At 42.4% G+C, this 23329-nt stretch overlaps 2 protein-coding genes across 2 annotated transcripts; one reads left to right on the top strand and one right to left on the bottom strand.

The window, feature by feature from the left end:
• The first annotated feature begins 8044 nt into the window (after positions 1-8044).
• On the top strand, positions 8045-20178 carry LOC118376411 (cytochrome b-245 heavy chain). The gene is made up of 13 exons (XM_052509125.1): positions 8045-8298; positions 8395-8487; positions 10410-10520; positions 10625-10709; positions 10836-10984; positions 14493-14674; positions 14898-15030; positions 15122-15214; positions 15443-15696; positions 16296-16458; positions 16959-17105; positions 17588-17712; positions 17867-20178. The coding sequence occupies exons 1-13, from the start codon at positions 8254-8256 to the stop codon at positions 17982-17984; spliced, it is 1698 nt and encodes a 565-aa protein (XP_052365085.1). The 5' UTR covers positions 8045-8253; the 3' UTR covers positions 17985-20178.
• On the bottom strand, positions 19268-22166 carry LOC118376410 (dynein light chain Tctex-type 3-like). The gene is made up of 5 exons (XM_052509126.1): positions 22000-22166; positions 21624-21665; positions 21181-21304; positions 20927-21004; positions 19268-20499 (listed from the first exon to the last, which is right to left on the bottom strand). The coding sequence occupies exons 1-5, from the start codon at positions 22021-22023 to the stop codon at positions 20423-20425; spliced, it is 345 nt and encodes a 114-aa protein (XP_052365086.1). The 5' UTR covers positions 22024-22166; the 3' UTR covers positions 19268-20422.
• Between the last annotated feature and the right edge of the window lie 1163 nt (positions 22167-23329).

Genomic DNA, 23329 nt, shown 5'->3' on the forward strand with positions numbered 1-23329 from the left:
TCAACATGTATAGTATAAATCACTCATACTGTACAGTACTGTGAGGGTTCTAGTTCTCATCAACATGTATAATATAACACTCATACTGTACAGTACTGTGAGGGTTCTAGTTCTCATCAACATGTATAGTATAAATCACTCATACTGTACGGTACTGTGAGGGTTCTAGTTCTCATCAACATGTATAATATAACACTCATACTGTACGGTACTGTGAGGGTTCTAGTTCTCTTCAACATGTATAGTATAAATCACTCATACTGTACAGTACTGTGAGGGTTCTAGTTCTCATCAACATGTATAATATAACACTCATACTGTACGGTACTGTGAGGGTTCTAGTTCTCATCAACATGTATAGTATAAATCACTCATACTGTACGGTACTGTGAGGGTTCTAGTTCTCATCAACATGTATAACATAAATCACTCATACTGTACAGTACTGTGAGGGTTCTAGTTCTCATCAACATGTATATTATAAATCACTCATAATGTACAGTACTGTGAGGGTTCTAGTTCTCATCAACAAGTATAGTATAAATCACTCATACTGTACGGTACTGTGAGGGTTCTAGTTCTCATCAACATGTATAATATAACACTCATACTGTACGGTACTGTGAGGGTTCTAGTTCTCATCAACATGTATAGTATAAATCACTCATACTGTACAGTACTGTGAGGGTTCTAGTTCTCATCAACATGTATATTATAAATCACTCATACTGTACAGTACTGTGAGGGTTCTAGTTCTCATCAACATGTATAGTATAAATCACTCATACTGTACAGTACTGTGAGGGTTCTAGTTCTCATCAACATGTATAGTATAAATCACTCATACTGTACAGTACTGTGAGGGTTCTAGTTCTCATCAACATGTATAGTATAAATCACTCATACTGTACAGTACTGTGAGGGTTCTAGTTCTCATCAACATGTATAGTATAACACTCATACTGTACAGTACTGTGAGGGTTCTAGTTCTCATCAACATGTATAGTATAAATCACTCATACTGTACGGTACTGTGAGGGTTCTAGTTCTCATCAACATGTATAGTATAAATCACTCATACTGTACAGTACTGTGAGGGTTCTAGTTCTCATCAACATGTATAGTATAAATCACTCATACTGTACAGTACTGTGAGGGTTCTAGTTCTTCAACATGTATAGTATTCTCACTGTACAGTACTGTGAGGGTTCTGTTCTCATCAACATGTATATATAATCACTCATACTGTACAGTACTGTGAGGGTTCTAGTTCTCATCAACATGTATAGTATAAATCACTCATACTGTACGGTACTGTGAGGGTTCTAGTTCTCATCAACATGTATAGTATAAATCACTCATACTGTACAGTACTGTGAGGGTTCTAGTTCTCATCAACATGTATAGTATAAATCACTCATACTGTACGGTACTGTGAGGGTTCTAGTTCTCATCAACATGTATAGTATAAATCACTCATACTGTACAGTACTGTGAGGGTTCTAGTTCTCATCAACATGTATAGTATAAATCACTCATACTGTACAGTACTGTGAGGGTTCTAGTTCTCATCAACATGTATAGTATAAATCACTCATACTGTACAGTACTGTGAGGGTTCTAGTTCTCATCAACATGTATAGTATAAATCACTCATACTGTACAGTACTGTGAGGGTTCTAGTTCTCATCAACATGTATAGTATAAATCACTCATACTGTACAGTACTGTGAGGGTTCTAGTTCTCATCTACATGTATAATATAACACTCATACTGTACAGTACTGTGAGGGTTCTAGTTCTCATCAACATGTATAGTATAAATCACTCATACTGTACAGTACTGTGAGGGTTCTAGTTCTCATCAACATGTATAGTATAAATCACTCATACTGTACAGTACTGTGAGGGTTCTAGTTCTCATCAACATGTATAGTATAATCACTCATACTGTACAGTACTGTGAGGGTTCTAGTTCTCATCAACATGTATAGTATAAATCACTCATACTGTACAGTACTGTGAGGGTTCTAGTTCTCATCAACATGTATAGTATAAATCACTCATACTGTACGGTACTGTGAGGGTTCTAGTTCTCATCAACATGTATAGTATAAATCACTCATACTGTACAGTACTGTGAGGGTTCTAGTTCTCATCAACATGTATAGTATAAATCACTCATACTGTACAGTACTGTGAGGGTTCTAGTTCTCATCAACATGTATAATATAACACTCATACTGTACGGTACTGTGAGGGTTCTAGTTCTCATCTACATGTATAGTATAAATCACTCATACTGTACGGTACTGTGAGGGTTCTAGTTCTCATCAACATGTATAGTATAAATCACTCATACTGTACAGTACTGTGAGGGTTCTAGTTCTCATCAACATGTATAGTATAAATCACTCATACTGTACGGTACTGTGAGGGTTCTAGTTCTCATCAACATGTATAATATAACACTCATACTGTACGGTACTGTGAGGGTTCTAGTTATCATCTACATGTATAGTATAAATCACTCATACTGTACGGTACTGTGAGGGTTCTAGTTCTCATCAACATGTATAGTATAAATCACTCATACTGTACAGTACTGTGAGGGTTCTAGTTCTCATCAACATGTATAGTATAAATCACTCATACTGTACAGTACTGTGAGGGTTCTAGTTCTCATCAACATGTATAGTATAATCACTCATACTGTACAGTACTGTGAGGGTTCTAGTTCTCATCAACATGTAATGTCTAATCCAACCCTGGCAGTCTTCAGGAGAAGTGTTTCCTCACCCTGGCAGTCTTCAGGAGAAGTGTGTCCACACCCTGGCAGTCTTCAGGAGAAGTGTCTCCACACCCTGGCAGTCTTCAGGAGAAGTGTCTCCACACCCTGGCAGTCTTCAGGAGAAGTGTCTCCACACCCTGGCAGTCTTCAGGAGAAGTGTCTCCACACCCTGGCAGTCTTCAGGAGAAGTGTCTCTACACCCTGCCAGTCTTCAGGAGAAGGGTCTCCTCACCCTGGCAGTCTTCAGGAGAGGTGTCTCCACACCCTGGCAGTCTTCAGGAGAAGTGTCTCTACACCCTGCCAGTCTTCAGGAGAAGTGTCTCCACACCCTGGCAGTCTTCAGGAGAAGTGTCTCAACACCCTGGCAGTCTTCAGGAGAAGTGTTTCCTCACCCTGGCAGTCTTCAGGAGAAGTCTCTCTACACCCTGGTAGTCTTCAGGAGAAGTGTCTCCACACCCTGGCAGTCTTCAGGAGAAGTGTCTCCACACCCTGGCAGTCTTCAGGAGAAGTGTCTCCACACCCTGGCAGTCTTCAGGAGAAGTGTCTCTACACCCTGCCAGTCTTCAGGAGAAGGGTCTCCTCACCCTGGCAGTCTTCAGGAGAGGTGTCTCCACACCCTGGCAGTCTTCAGGAGAAGTGTCTCTACACCCTGGCAGTCTTCAGGAGAAGTGTCTCCACACCCTGGCAGTCTTCAGGAGAAGTGTCTCCACACCCTGGCAGTCTTCAGGAGAAGTCTCTCAACACCCTGGTAGTCTTCAGGAGAAGTCTCTCCACACCCTGGCAGTCTTCAGGAGAAGTCTCTCTACACCCTGGTAGTCTTCAGGAGAAGGGTCTCCTCACCCTGGCAGTCTTCAGGAGAAGTGTCTCTACACCCTGGCAGTCTTCAGGAGAAGTCTCTCCACACCCTGGCAGTCTTCAGGAGAAGTGTCTCTACACCCTGGTAGTCTTCAGGAGAAGGGTCTCCTCGCCCTGGCAGTCTTCAGGAGAAGTGTCTCTACACCCTGGCAGTCTTCAGGAGAAGTCTCTCCACACCCTGGCAGTCTTCAGGAGAAGTCTCTCCACACCCTGGCAGTCTTCAGGAGAAGTCTCTCCACACCCTGGCAGTCTTCAGGAGAAGTGTCTCCACACCCTGTCAGTCTTCAGGAGAAGTGTCTCTACACCCTGGCAGTCTTCAGGAGAAGTCTCTCCACACCCTGGCAGTCTTCAGGAGAAGTGTCTCTACACCCTGGCAGTCTTCACGAGAAGTCTTTCCACACCCTGGAAGTCTTCAGGAGAAGTGTCTCCTCACCCTGGCAGTCTTCAGGAGAAGTGTCTCCACACCCTGGCAGTCTTCAGGAGAAGGGTCTCCTCACCCTGGCAGTCTTCAGGAGAAGTGTCTCCTCACCCTGGCAGTCTTCAGGAGAAGTGTCTCCACACCCTGGCAGTCTTCAGGAGAAGTGTCTCCACACCCTGGCAGTCTTCAGGAGAAGTGTCTCCACACCCTGGCAGTCTTAAGGAGAAGTGTCTCTACACCCTGGCAGTCTTCAGGCGAAGTGTCTCTACACCCTGGCAGTCTTCACGAGAAGTCTTTCCACACCCTGGAAGTCTTCAGGAGAAGGGTCTCCTCACCCTGGCAGTCTTCAGGAGAAGGGTCTCCTCACCCTGGCAGTCTTCAGGAGAAGGGTCTCCTCACCCTGGCAGTCTTCAGGAGAAGTCTCTCCACACCCTGGCAGTCTTCAGGCGAAGTGTCTCTACACCCTGGCAGTCTTCAGGAGAAGTCTCTCCACACCCTGGCAGTCTTCAGGAGAAGTGTCTCCACACCCTGGCAGTCTTCAGGAGAAGTCTCCACACCCTGGCAGTCTTCAGGAGAAGGGTCTCCTCACCCTGGCAGTCTTCAGGAGAAGGGTCTCCACACCCTGGCAGTCTTCAGGAGAAGTGTCTCTACACCCTGGCAGTCTTCAGAAGAAGTCTCTCCACACCCTGGCAGTCTCAGGAGAAGTGTCGCCACACCCTGCATTTATTGCATCCAGTAAGGACATCTGGTCATGTCGATGGTGGTCATAAACCTTCCACCTCCATGCAGAGAAAAAGTATGGAGGCAGGAATCGTACTGACATCTTGGGATGTGCAGCAAACTAGTCTGTGACTGCAGCAGAGTGATGGAATGCCACATTATCCCACAGAACGAAGGTAGGGGAGTTTCTTGCCCTTCTCTCCTCTGCTGGCACAAGTCGATTATGCAGGTCATCCAGAAAATAAATGAGCCTCTCTGTTGTTGGGGCCAATAAATGGTTTGTGTAACAGCAAACCATCATTGGACAGTGCAGCACACATGGTGATGTTAGCGTGTTTTTGCCAGGTTGAATCCAGCTTCATCCACAAAGATGAATGTGTGTGCAGTTTGTCTGGCTTCCATCTCCATTACTCTAAAATACAGTAAATCCACAGTTTCACAGTACTGTACATTATGTATAGCTGTGTATATACCCTGTTTAGTTATTGAACAGACATCTTACCTGGACATGTTGATACCGGTGTTCTTTCACACGTTCACCGTTTCTCTCAAAGGGTACAGTGTACAACTGCTTCATCCTTATTTGATGTTTCTCTGGGACTCTATTGTCGTTGTGCTGACCGTATTCACATTCCCAAAAGTGGTATTGTCTGCCAGCACTCTGTCCTGAATTTCCCACAGTTTTATTGTATTGTTGCCCATTACCATGTCAACAATGGCAATTTCCTGCACATCTGATAATATTCTGCCTCTCCCTCCTGTGGGAGGCAACCTTTGTATCCTACTGAAAAACACAAGAATAATCAATATAATGTAAAATTGTGAAAATACTGTACTGCACTGTAATATGTAGTTCAATTATCATTGAAGGATGCACATCTCACCTGTTGTTTTGCCGGGAAATGTATACTAATGATGCAACGGTTGCATCTCAAGGAGAGACCATGGTTTACAACATGGTCAATAATGGTGTCTCTTATCTCAGAGACCACCGCTCTTGTTCTTCCTCTCCTTTGTCCTCCACACATTCTCCTTCTCCCTGACACTCTTTTTTCCCCAACAACCTGTCTTCCTTGATCCATGTTTCCAAATGAAATCATTCCCAAGCCGTCCTCTTTTGTCTGATTGGTAACAAGACTAAAAACAGGACACTTGGGTCGGCTTTCAGCTGAAATTGCAGTCAGCTGTGTTTGGAATTATAAAATATTCTGCTGAGATGTTCTATATGCTTCAATCTGGTTACTGCAGAAATGCAAAGCATTTGCCATCATTCTGTTTTGAATGTGTTTTTAACAGTTTTGGAAACAGTGTGTTTGCATTTGAAAACATGTGCTGCAAATATATAGTTTTGCAGGTGGTGGAGTATGAATGAGAAAAGAATGTATGAATGAGTATGAATGAGAAAAGAGTTCATGGATTTCAGAGAATGTGGTCATTTGTAACGAAGTGCGCTGAGAGTCAGGAAGCAAGTTGAGGGAGTGAGTGTTTTAATAAATAAACACAACATAATACAAAACAAGAACAACGCACAGACATGAAACAAACAGAAACAATATCGCCTGGGGAAGGAACCAAAAGGAGTGACATATAGGGAAGGTAATCGGGGAAGTGACGGAGTCCAGGTGAGTCTGATGACACGCAGGTGCGCATAACGATGGTGACAGGTGTGCGCCATACCGAGCAACCTAGTGACCCAGAGGCCGGAGAAGGAGCACACATGACATCATTGAATGCATTTTGTGTGAAAGCAATGAAAAATGATTCACAGTTTGGTCCACATACATTTCTGTTTCGCTGACTGTGTGAAAAGTTTTGACAATGCATGTTAGCAATTGAAAAAATGTTTAATTGGGGAGGACCGGCTCGTGGTAATGGCTGGAGCGGAATCAGTGGAATAGTATCAAATACATCAAACAAACCAGGTGCTCGATTCCATTCCATTTGCTCTGATGCCATTATTATGAGCCGTCCTCCCCCCAGCAGCCTCCGCTGATTCAGAGGCTGTATTGTTTTGTTGGGCATGCGTACAAAGTCAAATACTAGTGCTTTCACGTCATAGTCTTCACAATGTTGCGCTACAGCTGGACTGAATGCTATCGCTATGGCAGACTAGTATAAGAATACAGTCAGGTAACAGCTCATAGAAGTAGGGTTACTGTAAATGAGTCTAATGACAGTCTGTTAAGTGACTGGCTCCAACTACATTGAGGTTTCAAAGGCAAAGAGAGATGATGAATGATTTTCTGTCCGTCCTCCATTTCCCTTTCATCAATCTGTAGAATCACATTAAGTATTTTACTAGGACACACGCAGTAGACAATTCTACAGGGGTTTTGCTGAGAGAAGTATCAATTCACAGACATTGGATGATCTAATTTTGCATCAGTTATTAACACTTCTAAATGGTGAAATGAATTAGGTCTACTTTGACCATTCCTTTTTAACGTCTTGTCCAAATGAATCAAGAACATGCACTTCTAAGAGTAGGATAAGTCCATTGAAATACTGATGTGATATAGTGACCTCTTGTGGTCATACGGGGCTCTCACAGGGTTGTTGTCTGCTTGAGTTAGATCAACGTCTCACCATTTGTGGCCTACTTCTTTGAATACTTAATATTTCATGATATTTTCACTTAGTCTGACTGAAAAAGCAATACAATCAAACTAGTTAAGCATAATGACTAGACATCATTATCTGATATAGGTTTAGTTTGTCTTTCATATTTTGTATATTTACATACATTACATAGACCTTTAAATATATACTTGTTTTTTTTAAATGAAAAACTACATACAAGTTGATTAGAGATTTCACTTCTCCTGTGGAAATCATTCACTTCTGCTGCATAAAAGTCCCTGTGTCGCCATGGAGAGATGACTTCCTTTTGGAAGAGAAAGCGGTCCAGCCGATGGTCAAATAAAGAAAGAAAAGACTGTCATGGTGCAATACCTTGGGATGACAAAAGAGGTTGCTACATGTACTTCCCTAATGAAATAGCATGCAGTATGGGTGCATCTCATACTGAAGTGGCTTCCTTTCCTTTCTTCCTTTCCTTCATCTTCATCCCTACTAGGCACACACTGGTTGAATCAACACTGTTTCCATGTCATTTCAATGAACCAAAGTGGAATAGATGTTGAATTGACGTCTGTGCCCAGTGGGTCTGCACATATGTCGTTGGATAGAGTTGGACAGGTTAAAGCAAATTCCTGATGAAGTTAATCACCATGTTGCTTTCACCTTTGCTTTATTTTCAGATCAGTGCAGATGAGGAAGTTGAGAAGAAAAGAGGAAGCAGCATTAGACTATTGAGATGCACCCTCACTCACAGGGGTAGTGGTGGAATCCACATGTCCTGGTCTCTAGTCTATATAACTCAGCACATCACTGTCCCCCTTCCACTTTTCACTCTCTCTCTGTCTCTCTCTCTCACACACACACACACACACTCAATCATCATTTCACCATGGGCAACTTTGCTGCCAACGAGGGACTTTCAGTCTTTGTCATTGTAAGTCTGTCAAATTAAATTCTATATTTATTCCACATTTCAGTTTTGGGGTGTAATGTGCTACTGATCTAACCAGGTGAATTGGGTCTGTTTTAGCTGGTATGGCTGGGAATCAACGCTTACCTGTTTGTCCAGTTCTACATGAACTTCCTGACTGAGAGATGGTTCTACACACGGATCCTTCTTGGGGTAAGTTTGAGAACCAAAGTCCTTAGATTTTCTATTTAAGAAATTATTTAAGAAATGGAGGTCAGTTTAAGATTTCATACTCTGCTCTTAGTGTATTAGACATCTTGGCAACCCAGAACCAAATATGGAGTGCTGGCCTCTGGTCAACTGTTGTCATCTGTCAGCAGGGTCTGCTGTATTACATATTTAACACGTAGACCTTTATCCTTATTTGATTTTATATTTACATGTATATTGTACAGTTAGTAGGTCATTCATATTGAATATATGTAGTCCATATTATGCCTAACGCCTCTTGTCTGACAGAGATTGAAACAAAAGAGGAATCACGAGGTGATGTGATATCTTTACTCTGTGGTTACAGCTGTGTGTATGACTGACTTCGTGTTCCTCACAGGAAGCCCAGGTGGCTAAACTAAAAGTAGCAATGATCAGAAGTGAAACTGAGTCTGCACTTTACTCTACGCTCCTCTCACTCCTGCTCCGTCCCTGAGGGCCCCTTTCAATTGAAACCAGTAACCAGAAGTAAAAAAAAACAGATTCAAACTGTAAAAAATGGTGTTGTTCGACTAATTATTCCCACTCCCTCTCTATCTAACCCTACTATCACTCCCTCTCTATCTAACCCTACTATCACTCCCTCTCTATCTAACCCTACTATCACTCCCTCTCTATCTATCACTCCCCTCTATCTACCCTACTATCCCTCTCTATCTAACCCTACTATCACTCCCTCTCTATCTAACCCTACTACTATCTAACCCTACTATCACCCTCTCTATCTAACCCTACTATCACTCCCTCTCTATCTAACCCTACTATCACTCCCTCTCTATCTAACCCTACTATCACTCCCTCTCTATCTAACCCTACTATCACTCCCTCTCTATCTAACCCTACTATCACTCCCTCTCTATCTAACCCTACTATCACTCCCTCTCTATCTAACCCTACTATCACTCCCTCTCTATCTAACCCTACTATCACTCCCTCTCTATCTAACCCTACTATCACTCCCTCTCTATCTAACCCTACTATCACTCCCTCTCTATCTAACCCTACTATCACTCCCTCTCTATCTAACCTACTCACTATCTAACCCTACTATCACTCCCTCTCTATCTAACCCTACTATCACTTTTTCTATCTAACCCTACTATCACTCCCTCTCTATCTAACCCTACTATCACTCCCTCTCTATCTAACCCTACTATCACTCCCTCTCTATCTAACCCTACTATCACTCCCTCTCTATCTAACCCCTATCACTCCTCTCTATCTAACCCACTATCCTCTCTATCTAACCCTACTATCACTCCCTCTCTATCTAACCCTACTATCACTCCCTCTCTATCTAACCCTACTATCACTGACCCCTCTATCTAACCCTACTATCACTCCTCTCTATCTAACCCTACTATCACTCCCTCTCTATCTAACCCCTCACTATCTAACCCTAGGACACTGTTCTCTATCTAACCCCTAGGACACTATCTAACCCTAGGATCACTCTCTATCTAACCCTACTATCACTCCCTCTCTATCTAACCCTACTATCATTATCTATCTAACCCCCTCTCTATAACCCTAATCACTCCCCCTATCTAACCCTACATCACTCCCTCTCTATCTAACCCTACTATCACTCCCTCTCTATCTAACCCTACTATCTAGGACACTCCCTCTCTATCTAACCTACTATCACTCCCTGTTATCTACCCTCTATCACTCCCTCCCTATCTATGTTTACTATGCCACCTGTTCTATGTCTATAACTACCCCTCTCTATCTAACCCTACTATCACTCCCTCTCTATCTAACCCTACTATCACTCCCTCTCTATCTAACCCTACTATCACTCCCTCTCTATCTAACCCTACTATCACTCCCTCTCTATCTAACCCTACTATCACTCCCCTCAGGATGCCCTCTCCTGGGCCAGGGCTCCTGCAGCCTGTCTCAACTTTAACTGTATGCTTATTCTGCTGCCAGTCTGCCGGAACCTTCTGTCCTTCCTGCGCGGCTCCATTCAGGTAACACAGACACACCCCGACCCTATTTCATCCAAATGTGTATGGGCAGTCATCTATAAATAATAGCTGTATCACGTTTTTTCAAACTTTTCCTACACGTTCAGTGTTGCAGTCGCACAGCTGCTCGACAACTGGACAGAAACATCACCTTTCACAAGCTGGTAGCTTACATGATAGCATTTCACACAGGTACCCTACTCACTCACTTAGTTTGCTTTACATTTGCCTTTGATCGTCTTCATTCATCTTCATTGTTCATCAAACAGATGTCTCTGTACAGATTGTAATCTTTACTTTGCCTTTGTCCTTGCCTAGCGGTCCACATCATCGCCCACCTGTTTAACTTTGAGTGGTTCATGGGAGCCCAGCTGTACAGGAACAGCAGCTCTCTGCCCTTTGTGCTGTCCCAGATTGGCACCGGAGACAATGCCTCCTACCTAAACCCCATCAGGACTGACCAGACCGTGAGTATTCTATTAGCTACAGATTTTCATTGTTCATTATGTCTATGACTACCTAGGACACTGTGTTCATTATGTCTATGACTGCCTAGGACACTGTGTTCATTATGTCTATGACTGCCTAGGACACTGTGTTCATTATGTCTATGACTGCCTAGGACACTGTGTTCATTATGTCTATGACTGCCTAGGACACTGTGTTCATTATGTCTATGACTGCCTAGGACACTGTGTTCATTATGTCTATGACTGCCTAGGACACTGTGTTCATTATGTCTATAACTGCCTAGGACACTGTGTTCATTATGTCTATAACTGCCTAGGACACTGTGTTCATTATGTCTATAACTGCCTAGGACACTGTGTTCATTATGTTTATAACTGCCTAGGACACTGTGTTCATTATGTCTATAACTGCCTAGGACACTGTGTTCATTATGTTTATAACTGCCTAGGACACTGTGTTCATTATGTCTATAACTGCCTAGGACACTGTGTTCATTATGTTTATAACTGCCTAGGACACTGTGTTCATTATGTCTATAACTGCCTAGGACACTGTGTTCATTATGTTTATAACTGCCTAGGACACTGTGTTCATTATGTTTATAACTGCCTAGGACACTGTGTTCATTATGTTTATAACTGCCTAGGACACTGTGTTCATTATGTCTATGACTGCCTAGGACACTGTGTTCATTATGTCTATGACTGCCTAGGACACTGTGTTCATTATGTTTATGACTACCTAGGACACTGTGTTCATTATGTCTATAACTGCCTAGGACACTGTGTTCATTATGTTTATGACTACCTAGGACACTGTGTTCATTATGTCTATAACTGCCTAGGACACTGTGTTCATTATGTCTATAACTGCCTAGGACACTGTGTTCATTATGTTTATAACTGCCTAGGACACTGTGTTCATTATGTCTATGACTGCCTAGGACACTGTGTTCATTATGTCTATGACTGCCTAGGACACTGTGTTCATTATGTCTATGACTGCCTAGGACACTGTGTTCATTATGTCTATGACTGCCTAGGACACTGTGTTCATTATGTCTATGACTGCCTAGGACACTGTGTTCATTATGTCTATAACTGCCTAGGACACTGTGTTCATTATGTCTATAACTGCCTAGGACACTGTGTTCATTATGTCTATAACTGCCTAGGACACTGTGTTCATTATGTCTATAACTGCCTAGGACACTGTGTTCATTATGTTTATAACTGCCTAGGACACTGTGTTCATTATGTTTATAACTGCCTAGGACACTGTGTTCATTATGTTTATAACTGCCTAGGACACTGTGTTCATTATGTTTATAACTGCCTAGGACACTGTGTTCATTATGTTTATAACTGCCTAGGACACTGTGTTCATTATGTCTATGACTGCCTAGGACACTGTGTTCATTATGTCTATGACTGCCTAGGACACTGTGTTCATTATGTTTATGACTACCTAGGACACTGTGTTCATTATGTCTATAACTGCCTAGGACACTGTGTTCATTATGTTTATGACTACCTAGGACACTGTGTTCATTATGTCTATAACTGCCTAGGACACTGTGTTCATTATGTCTATAACTGCCTAGGACACTGTGTTCATTATGTTTATAACTGCCTAGGACACTGTGTTCATTATGTCTATGACTGCCTAGGACACTGTGTTCATTATGTCTATGACTGCCTAGGACACTGTGTTCATTATGTCTATGACTGCCTAGGACACTGTGTTCATTATGTCTATGACTGCCTAGGACACTGTGTTCATTATGTCTATGACTGCCTAGGACACTGTGTTCATTATGTCTATAACTGCCTAGGACACTGTGTTCATTATGTCTATAACTGCCTAGGACACTGTGTTCATTATGTCTATAACTGCCTAGGACACTGTGTTCATTATGTCTATAACTGCCTAGGACACTGTGTTCATTATGTTTATAACTGCCTAGGACACTGTGTTCATTATGTTTATAACTGCCTAGGACACTGTGTTCATTATGTTTATAACTGCCTAGGACACTGTGTTCATTATGTTTATAACTGCCTAGGACACTGTGTTCATTATGTTTATAACTGCCTAGGACACTGTGTTCATTATGTTTATAACTGCCTAGGACACTGTGTTCATTATGTTTATAACTGCCTAGGACACTGTGTTCATTATGTCTATAACTGCCTAGGACACTGTGTTCATTATGTTTATAACTGCCTAGGACACTGTGTTCATTATGTCTATAACTGCCTAGGACACTGTGTTCATTATGTCTATAACTGCCTAGGACACTGTGTTCATTATGTTTATAACTGCCTAGGACACTGTGTTCATTATGTTTATAACTGCCTAGGACACTGTGTTCATTATGTTTATAACTGCCTAGGACACTGTGTTCATTATGTCTATGACTGCCTAGGACACTGTGTTCATTATGTCTATGACTGCCTAGGACACTGTGTTCATTATGTTTATGACTACCTAGGACACTGTGTTCATTATGTCTATAACTGCCTAGGACACTGTGTTCATTATGTCTATAACTGCCTAGGACACTGTGTTCATTATGTTTATAACTGCCTAGGACACTGTGTTCATTATGTCTATGACTGCCTAGGACACTGTGTTCATTATGTCTATGACTGCCGAGGACACATTGTTCATTATGTTCATAACTGCCTAGGACACTGTGTTCATTATGTCTATGACTGCCTAGGACACTGTGTTCATTATGTCTATGACTGCCTAGGACACTGTGTTCATTATGTCTATGACTACCTAGGACACTGTGTTCATTATGTCTATGACTACCTAGGACACTGTGTTCATTATGTCTATGACTGCCTAGGACACTGTGTTCATTATGTTTATAACTGCCTAGGACACTGTGTTCATTATGTCTATGACTGCCTAGGACACTGTGTTCATTATGTCTATGACTGCCTAGGACACTGTGTTCATTATGTTTATAACTGTCTAGGACACTGTGTTCATTAAGTTTATGACTGCCTAGGACACGTTCTAATGTAGTGCTATAAAGGCTTTAGGAATGCATAAAGTGTAACAGAGTATTCTGTATTTAATGTAGCTATGTCAAGAGGTCAGTTCTGACCAAGGACAGAATGTTGACAATTGATAGCAGATTATGACAGAGAGGAATCCCCCAGCATAGAAATAGAATGAATAGAATGATAATGTATTTCTATGTTCCTCAGCCCATAACACACTATGACTCCTTCTTTACTCATTGGCTGCCTCCTCTGAACAGAGAAATATAATATATGAATAAAACAGATCGTAAAAGGATCAGCAAATGTCCCACTTTTTGTAATATTAAAGCAAGTTCATTTTGCTAAGTCAGAAGGAAGCATTTCTGAACATTACCGACTTCCCTAAATAGGTTGAGCAGATAGTCCCAAACACAGCCTCCACACTCCCTCCGAGGCAACAACATGACTGCATTACTCTGAAATCCCCCTTCTCTGATTGGGTCAGAACCCAACCATAGTGATGTTCACTACCATCGCGGGGTTAACGGGCGTGGTCATCACCTTGGCCCTCATCCTCATCATTACATCATCCATGGAGGTCATCCGCAGGTCATACTTCGAGGTTTTCTGGTACACCCATCACCTCTTCATCATCTTCTTCATCGGACTCGTCTTCCACGGCTTCGGGTGAGTCAGTTAAAACTCACAAAAATGTGTGCACATTCATTGTTTCTCCATAATACCCCGTTTGAGTGGTTGAACATTTCCTACAGAGACATAACATATTATTAGCCTCATTTTAAGATATTAAAAGGGTTCATACATGCTTATAACAAGTAATATAAGTATTATACCTGCAGGTAAAGCCCTACCGTTTTATTTAAAATCTCTCTAAAACGGTTTGCCACAGGCGAATTGTCCGAGGGCAGACCGCTACAAGTCTCCTGGAGAACAAGCCATCGCAGTGTGCAGATCAGTTTGAGTCCTGGGGAATGAACGGGACCTTCTGCCCTAAGCCAGAGTTTGCTGGGAACCCTCCTATGGTGAGCTATGACAGCTCGTTTTTTTTTACATGACTTAAGTGTGCTGCTTCTTTTTTGTAAAGAACATTTTCTCTGTCGGTTTCCTCTTCAGACATGGAAGTGGGTGGTGGGGCCTATGATCTTGTATGTGTGTGAGAGACTGGTCCGATTCTACCGCTCCCAACAGAAGGTGGTCATCACCAAGGTCAGTACTGTCCTTCAAGCCAGCTTGTACACTCCCAACAGGCAAGTTCTCTAACGGACAATTTCTTTTAGATTTAAAGCCAGCGTGATTGAGACAGTCGTCCTTGTTAGAAGGCAACCCTGGCCAAGAACCAGAATCATGCGCTATGCAGTTCACGTCTACTCATCCAACAGTTAGTTGTCTCTTTTGTCCTCCATCTTGTTTTTCTTCCATCCTTCTCCTCTCCAGGTGGTGATGCACCCGTCCAAGACCCTGGAGCTCCAGATGAAGAGGAAGGGCTTCAGCATGGAGGTCGGCCAGTACGTCTTCATGCAGTGTCCCTGCGTCTCCCAGCTGGAGTGGCATCCCTTCACCCTCACCTCCGCCCCCGAGGAGGATCACTTCAGCGTCCACATCCGTATCGTGGGCGACTGGACCCAGGGCCTGTACGAGGCCTGCGGGGGGGACAAGAACGAGACCCAGGAGGCATGGAAACTGCCCAAGTACGTGCTTGAATGCAGAGCTAACATTTTCTACGACCCCATCCCCTTAACTAATCTTCGGTTAAATATCCATTAGGTTGAATGTCAATGAGGTTTTTGTACTGCTATTTCTGCACTTCATGTCCCTACTTGACATCATAGTGTATTTAGTGGGCTGTCATTTAGAACGTGACCATGGGGTTAGTAGTGTTTTCTTTGTCCTGCTATTTCTGCACTTCATGTCCCTACTTGACATCATAGTGTATTTAGTGGGCTGTCATTTAGAACGTGACCATGGGGTTAGTAGTGTTTTCTTTGTCCTGCTATTTCTGCACTTCATGTCCCTACTTGACATCATAGTGTATTTAGTGGGCTGTCATTTAGAATGTGACCATGGGGTTAGTAGTGTTTTCTTTGTACTGTGAAATAACGGTGAGGGGAAGTGCCACAAGAGAGGAAACGTGGTTTACAGCAGTAGTACATTTCAATAATCGCAACATTGTGTAAGTGTTTAACCAGAAAGTATCCAGTATATTAGATCCTGTCATGTTTTTACCATATAAATGTAATTAGAAGACTATTAAACTGTTATATGACTGTAACTCTCTCCCTGGATGCAGAATGGCGATAGATGGCCCGTTTGGTACGGCCAGTGAGGACGTGTTCGGCTATGAGGTGGTCATGCTGGTGGGTGCTGGCATCGGGGTCACCCCCTTCGCCTCCGTCCTCAAGTCAGTGTGGTATAAACACATCCAGGAGAACCAGAACGTCTTCACCAAGAAGGTGAGAGAGGGGCTCTGTCTGTCTGGTTTATTGTCTTTCTAAATTGCAGTGTAGGGTACTTCCCCATTTCATTCCACCAATGTTTCAACTAAAATGTTCTTCATTGCATTGTGATTTGCTTTTCTATTTCATTTCATCAAGTGAGGGAAAATCTCACTGCTATGAGTGCAATGTTAACTTATTTTCGACGTTGACATTGTTCTTTTAGGCTGCTCTTTACTTCTTGTTATATGTCCAATTTGTAATTCAAAATTCAAAAGGTACTCGCACATCTGAGCTATCTTTGTTGCAGGTGCACAGTAACAGTTGAATAAGATGAGGAAAAAGGAGAAACCCGCACACTGCTCTTGATAGTATCACTGCTCTTGATAGTATCACTGCTCTTGATAGTATCACTGCTCTTTATTAAGCTTCACGCTGCGGCCTCAAGGCCTTCGTCAGAGCTTTGTTTTGTCCAATATGTGAAACGGACAATCTTTCTTCTATCTCCTCGATACCAGATCTACTTCTATTGGCTGTGTCCTGAGACCCAGGCGTTTGAGTGGTTTGCTGACCTGCTGCAGTCTCTGGAGGGACAGATGACAGAGAAAGGCATGGTGGACTTCCTCAGCTACAACATCTACCTGACCCGCTGGAAAGAGACCGAGGTCAGCACACCACACTTTTCAGCAGGGGCGCAACTTTGGTTTTAGAAGCGGGGGGGACATCTTTAAAAAATGTATATATATCCAGTCGGAAAAAACACTCCAAACACTCCAGCCTACCTGACCGCTCGGAGATGTCCGCATGGTCCTAAAGCACACCTTCGCCACATTTTGTATCACATTCCAATGATAAAACTGTGTGGACAAAAATCTAATTTCAGAATGTGGTCCTCGCCCCGTCCCCAGAAAAGGTGTGCCCCTGCTTTTCAGAGTAATACTGAAGAGAACTAACATTTTCTTAAACTCAGAAGACACACCGATGTACACACAGCACTAACACACACATATTTATGTTGTATGTACAAGGATGAAAGCTAAAAAATCTGCGTTGTCTCAAACTGAATAACTATTGCCCATAGATGAGTGGGACAATGCATAATCACAAAATGAATCTCAAAAAGTTGTATTTTTTATTTTTACAAAAGGCTGCTCACTTCAGAGTTCACCATGAGGCAGAGAATGACCCTATCACAGGGCTGAAGCAGAAGACTCTGTATGGGAAACCTAACTGGGACAATGAGTTTACTACTATTGGGACAAAGCATCCAGAGTGAGTGCCTTTCAGCCTCTTCTAATCCAAATTACAGCCAACAGAAATGGCATATTCCAGAGACACATGAGTTAGATGTACTTAGATTGTAAAATGTGTTACATGTATAGTTCACAACTTGTGGACTATTCGTAATTAATGTGTGTGTGTCCAGGAAAAAAGTAGGAGTGTTCCTGTGCGGTCCCACCCAGCTGGCTGACGTCTTGGAGAAGCAGTGCCTGTCTCACTCCGAGGCTGGTGTCAAGTTCATCTTCAACAAGGAAAACTTCTGAGACCCCAACACCCCTCCAAGAGTACCAATTATTCCTACTTTATCAAAGTTAGCTTTCAATATTGCCCAGACCCAGAGTATCCTCTGGCTTGTAAGCCGTTTCACATTCCTAAACTGTGTTGTTATCCCCAACATAAACAATCAATGGATTTTATATGGATTCTTTGGGTGAATCACGTTTAAAAAAAAACTTAAGTGCCCTTATCTCACACAAGTTTATCAGATCATAGCAACAAAAATGGAAGTAAACTTCACTGTTCTAATGATCATGACCTTCCACACCCCTCCTCAGTGACATTTCACAATGGGTTTCTTGCACAAATCTGTGGAGAAATTACCAAACCTACCCGCATTTACCAGAGGCTAGAACGTTATTCTTGTTCTGCAATACAACATGCAAACACAGAAACTCTAGTGTCAAAACTCTCTAGTTCCACTTCCTCCTGTTTCTGGTGTTGTATTTACAAGTTTGTATAAGCAAAATAATATGCATAAAGCTTACTTCATTTAAAATAAGATTTTCTTTTCACTGCACCAGGGAGTCTACCAGACATTTTGCCTTTGCAGCTTTCTTCAGTGTGTAGGTACAGCAAACGTTTGTCTAAAATGAAAATGAGCAGCAACAAAAAGCTGTTTGGGATGTGATATTCTAGTTATCCCAGCTGCAACTTCTCCTGCTGGACTCAATAGCAGCTGTCTGGGATGTGATATTCTAGTTATCCCAGCTGCAACTTCTCCTGCTGGACTCAATAGCAGCTGTTTGGGATGTGATATTCTAGTTATCCCAGCTGCAACTTCTCCTGCGGGACTCAATAGCAGCTGTTTGGGATGTGATATTCTAGTTATCCCAGCTGCAACTTCTCCTGCTGGACTCAATAGCAGCTGTTTGGGATGTGATATTCTAGTTATCCCAGCTGCAGCTTCTCCTGCTGGACTCAATAGCAGCTGTTTGGGATGTGATATTCTAGTTATCCCAGCTGCAGCTTCTCCTGCTGGACTCAATAGCAGCTGAGAGTTTCTGTAGGCTGGCCAAGTGAGTGATACATTTCAGCGACCAGTGAGCACACTGAGACATGTCAGTCCTATGCGTGTACGTGTGGGAGTTCAGTGTCTCTTTTTACTGAGGTCACAGTCAAATAAACCTAAAGTGATGGTGAGGAAAAGTCTTGCAGCGTGTGGCTGATCAACTAGACTGCATAAAGTATTGTGATAACGCTTGGCTAGAGTTGTTCTGCATGGTGTTGTATTTGTGCTGCTTGATAAGTTATACACGGACATCATAAAAAGGTTTCATTTAAACGTTTAATGACATTCAGCTATGGGTCCTACAGTCTATTGATGGCACCTTCCACCCCACAAAATTGCAGGCATATTACTATTTCTATGGAACTTGTTATTTTATTCTTCATTTGTTTAAACAATGATTGCAACTTGAAATTGTGTCTGTATACAATATTCTGTGATCGGTTTACATAGCATTTCCTAAAAGCAAGTTCATCTGATCTGTGATGTAAAATAATGTACATAATAAAGACACTGCTTTTCCTCACCCTATATCAAGGAATTGGGACAACAGGACAAATATAAGCACCCACCAAAATGATTATTTATTCATAAGTAAAGCCAACATTATAGTTTGAACATTGGTATCGTAAGGTAGCAGCTTTGAAGACAAGCTGTCATAATAGGAAGATTTCAACTGATGCATTTAAAGTCAATGAATAAAGTGTCTTCAGGGTAGACAGCATTTCAGCCCATCCAGAGCATTTCAATAGATGCATTAAATAGGTCAATGGAACGCAGACCGTGGGGATTGAAGGACGCAGGATTGGCACACATTCAACAAATCTGATCTAACAAAGTAGATATTTGTCAAATCCATCATGATTGATGTATTGTAACGGGCCCACAATGTGGTTACTAAAGTTTGATTTGGATATATTTGGCTGTTTTCACTGCATAACATTTAGAAGTTGTCCCTTTTCAGGTTTAGAAGAAGTGACCGCTAAATGCTAACTCCCATTCCTATAAGCTGGTAGCATAGCTAGCATACAGAAATCAGTGGTGGTCGTCAGTCCATTTTTCTTCTAGTATTACATGGTTTTTGATTATTGCATTGTTGGGTTTTGAGTTTGCAATAAAGGCATTTCACTGTACTTGTGCATGTGACATTAAAAATGTGACTCTTGATGACATGATCATGTCTTGTCAAATATACAAATAACCACATTTTTCTGGAGGGCAATTAGGAGAGTCGGGATCTTTCCTACACGCATTTCCATTGTTTTGGTCGAGTTCCATTGACCCCTTTACCACATCCATAGCCGTATCGCTGCTTGTCCCATTCAGCATAGAATGTACAGTGAGCTACTGATTACCCCCCTGCAGGATGGGTGAAGCATTGCACCTTCTATAAGCAGTATCAGGGTTGGTCCTGGTCTAGGGGGTTAAGGCCACAGCAAACACACTGACCACACAGTACATAGTGCGGTTCTCCCATTTCACTGTGCAGCTCCCTGAGAGAAAGGAACAGACAGTGCATGAGTCAGTTTGATAAGCAGTGTTTCCTAGGCAGCTGGGGAGGACTGGTTTAGTGAAGAGACATGTGGTTCCCACCCCAAAGTGCCACATGTCATGATGACACCTATTTTGTTGAATGAAAGAAGATTTGAGATAGACAAGATGGCGACATACACATTGACGATTACTTCATGGAGTAAACCACCTGCCACTGGACATTTCATAATATACATGTTTGGCTGAATCAAGAATGAAGTATTGCCAACTTAAGGTCGTTCAAAAATTCTCTGTGCTACCAAACAGTACTTAACCTGTAACTCCCAGTAATAGATACCAAAAATCTTTGGTTAAATATCATTATCTGGTGTAAGATTTTGTAACTAGGAAACCCTTTGAACTGAGCAGTGGTGGATGTTATCTTACCATCAGTAACAGTGTCCCAGTAGCAGGAGTTAGCTGTGTGGAGACCAGCACCACTCTTCTGCATGACAGCACAGCTAACTGTAGAGAGAGGAACAGGCAGGGGTCAAATTATGATCATCGTTAACAAAATATCAGTAAGCAATTGTGCTTTTTTCACATATTTTTCACCATTGGCACCATACAATAAGTTTGCATGCTGGATTTACAGTAACATTAACACGTCTGTGTTCAATAGGAGATGAAGGCAGCCATACCAATGTACTTGTATGACTTAGTCTGTTTGACCAGCAGGGTGAGGGCTTGCTCCACAATCTTGGCTGTCCACTGGTTCACAGTGTCCTGTCTGTAGCTCTCTTCTCCAATGATACTCTGAATACACTGCAAGACAGACAGTTTGGACACAGACACACATCTGAGAAGGCTGGCCCCTTTAGGCATGTGGGGAGCATGGGACCTGATGTGAACAGTGCTGTATTCAGAGTCACGTCTATAGTGGGGATATGAGTGTTTGTCTTGAGTAACCAGAGGACAAACAGACTGCGAGACTGGATACTGTTTCACATGATACCTCACTGTCAATTTACACTTAGTAATAGCTATCTAAATCTATATTTCAGAATCCATCTTAAATATCCATATTCCCATTTGGTTATTCAAACGTATTGATGCTGAATCAATAGATAACGTTAGTTGTTACCTCTTTCACGGAGTTACTGGCCTCTTCAGAGTTGAAAGAGCCCTAAGAAACAATGATGTGTCAGACTTACACTGGCATCTCTTCAACTCATCACACCTTTCACTGCAGTTAGAATGGTCAAATCTCTAGGACTAAAACGCAGTAATATCAAGGTAGTTGGGTAAATGCTGTAACGCAGAGATCGTCTAGGTAGTTTAAACTTTAAACCGTATCTAGCTAGTTGTCTTTTCCACTGTAATTGTATGGCCATTTGGCTAGCTAAGAAGATAACTCGGCTAGCTAACAGGCGTTGTTGTGCCAGCCAGTTAGCTAGCTATCTACATTCTGGATTTCATACTCAAGAGACGAACGAAATAGTTGGTAACATATTCAGTACCTCTTCACCAGAAAATTCCTCCATCCTCGCCTTCTTAAACGTGATAGAAATAGCTGCTTTTCCAGTGAAAATCTGCTTGATAAATGTTTGAGATTTCCTATTTGCCGTCACAGGTGGTTAACGAGTGGAGGGAAGCAGGTCACAGCCCCAAGAAATGACCTGAGGTTCTGTGAACACTGCCACCTAGCGGGCGAGCCGTAAAATAACACAGGATTAAAGAGGACGGCGCTTTCCAGCAATCTCGTTGGATTAATGTGAAAAATGATCAAAGCTTTCACATAAAGTTGTTTTACTAGTATCCAAATCATGAGATGATTGTCACACCAGAACCAAGTTCAAACAGTTTATGAGACGATGAAAATAACATATCAGAACACACACAAATGTCATATTTCCCTGAAAAACACACAATAAGGTTACATTTAAAGTGCAATTGTGCATTTGGGATATTTCAGTCAGCAATAAATAGTATATCCTCACAGTTTATAACACACAACTACGTTACAAAAGCACAATCAAAACACACTGTGGTTAATTAAAGACATTTTTTGCGCACGTTAAATACAAGTATATACATTTATAATACATGTTTCGTATATGGGAAGTATGGGAACTGAATGTCAATAAATAGGTCACTTTGTGAGAAGTTCGCTAGTGTTCAAAGTGGAGTGGTTGTTTGTTGTGTACAGTCAATGTGCATCCTCTTCAAGGGTTTATTGGTTGTTGGCGCTGCCAGTCCAGTTCTCCAACACCCAATGAGTGATGTCACAGTAGGGTGCAGGTGGTAGAGCGGGCACCTCTACCACCAGAGTCCGAGGGTGCTCTCAGAGGGGGCTGGGCACCACTAGCGCTGGTCTCTGATGAATCTCTGTTCTCCAGCCCTGCAGAGGGACCCTTGGCACTGGCAGGCAGCTCCCCCATGCCGGTGCCCTCTGCTGGGGCTTCCGCACTGTCCTCTGTCTGCTTGGCTTTGGAGGAGGACAGGCGTTTGAACAGCAACAGCTGAGAGCAGTAGAGAGGAGAGAACACAGTGAGATCTGACCTACTCAATCACTGACGATCACAGAGCTTTATGACGTGGTTTTCTGTTGTTTAGCTTATGCCTCTTTGTTCCAATTACTTTCTGTTATACCTTTCTGTTGGTCCTTGGTTGGTTCTTGGGTTTCTCCTCTGTTGTTCGATTCTGCAGCTGAGTGCTGGATGCAGAGCTCTCCTCTGTCGGAGCCAAAGGACTGGGCTGACCTGAGTCCTCTGCAACTATACACAACAGACACTTCATGATAATCCATCCACCCTTAGCACAGAAATAGTAAAGCATTAACCACATAAA

Source organism: Oncorhynchus keta, unplaced genomic scaffold, assembly GCF_023373465.1.
Source record: "Oncorhynchus keta strain PuntledgeMale-10-30-2019 unplaced genomic scaffold, Oket_V2 Un_contig_3981_pilon_pilon, whole genome shotgun sequence".
NCBI classification, from domain to species: domain Eukaryota; kingdom Metazoa; phylum Chordata; class Actinopteri; order Salmoniformes; family Salmonidae; genus Oncorhynchus; species Oncorhynchus keta.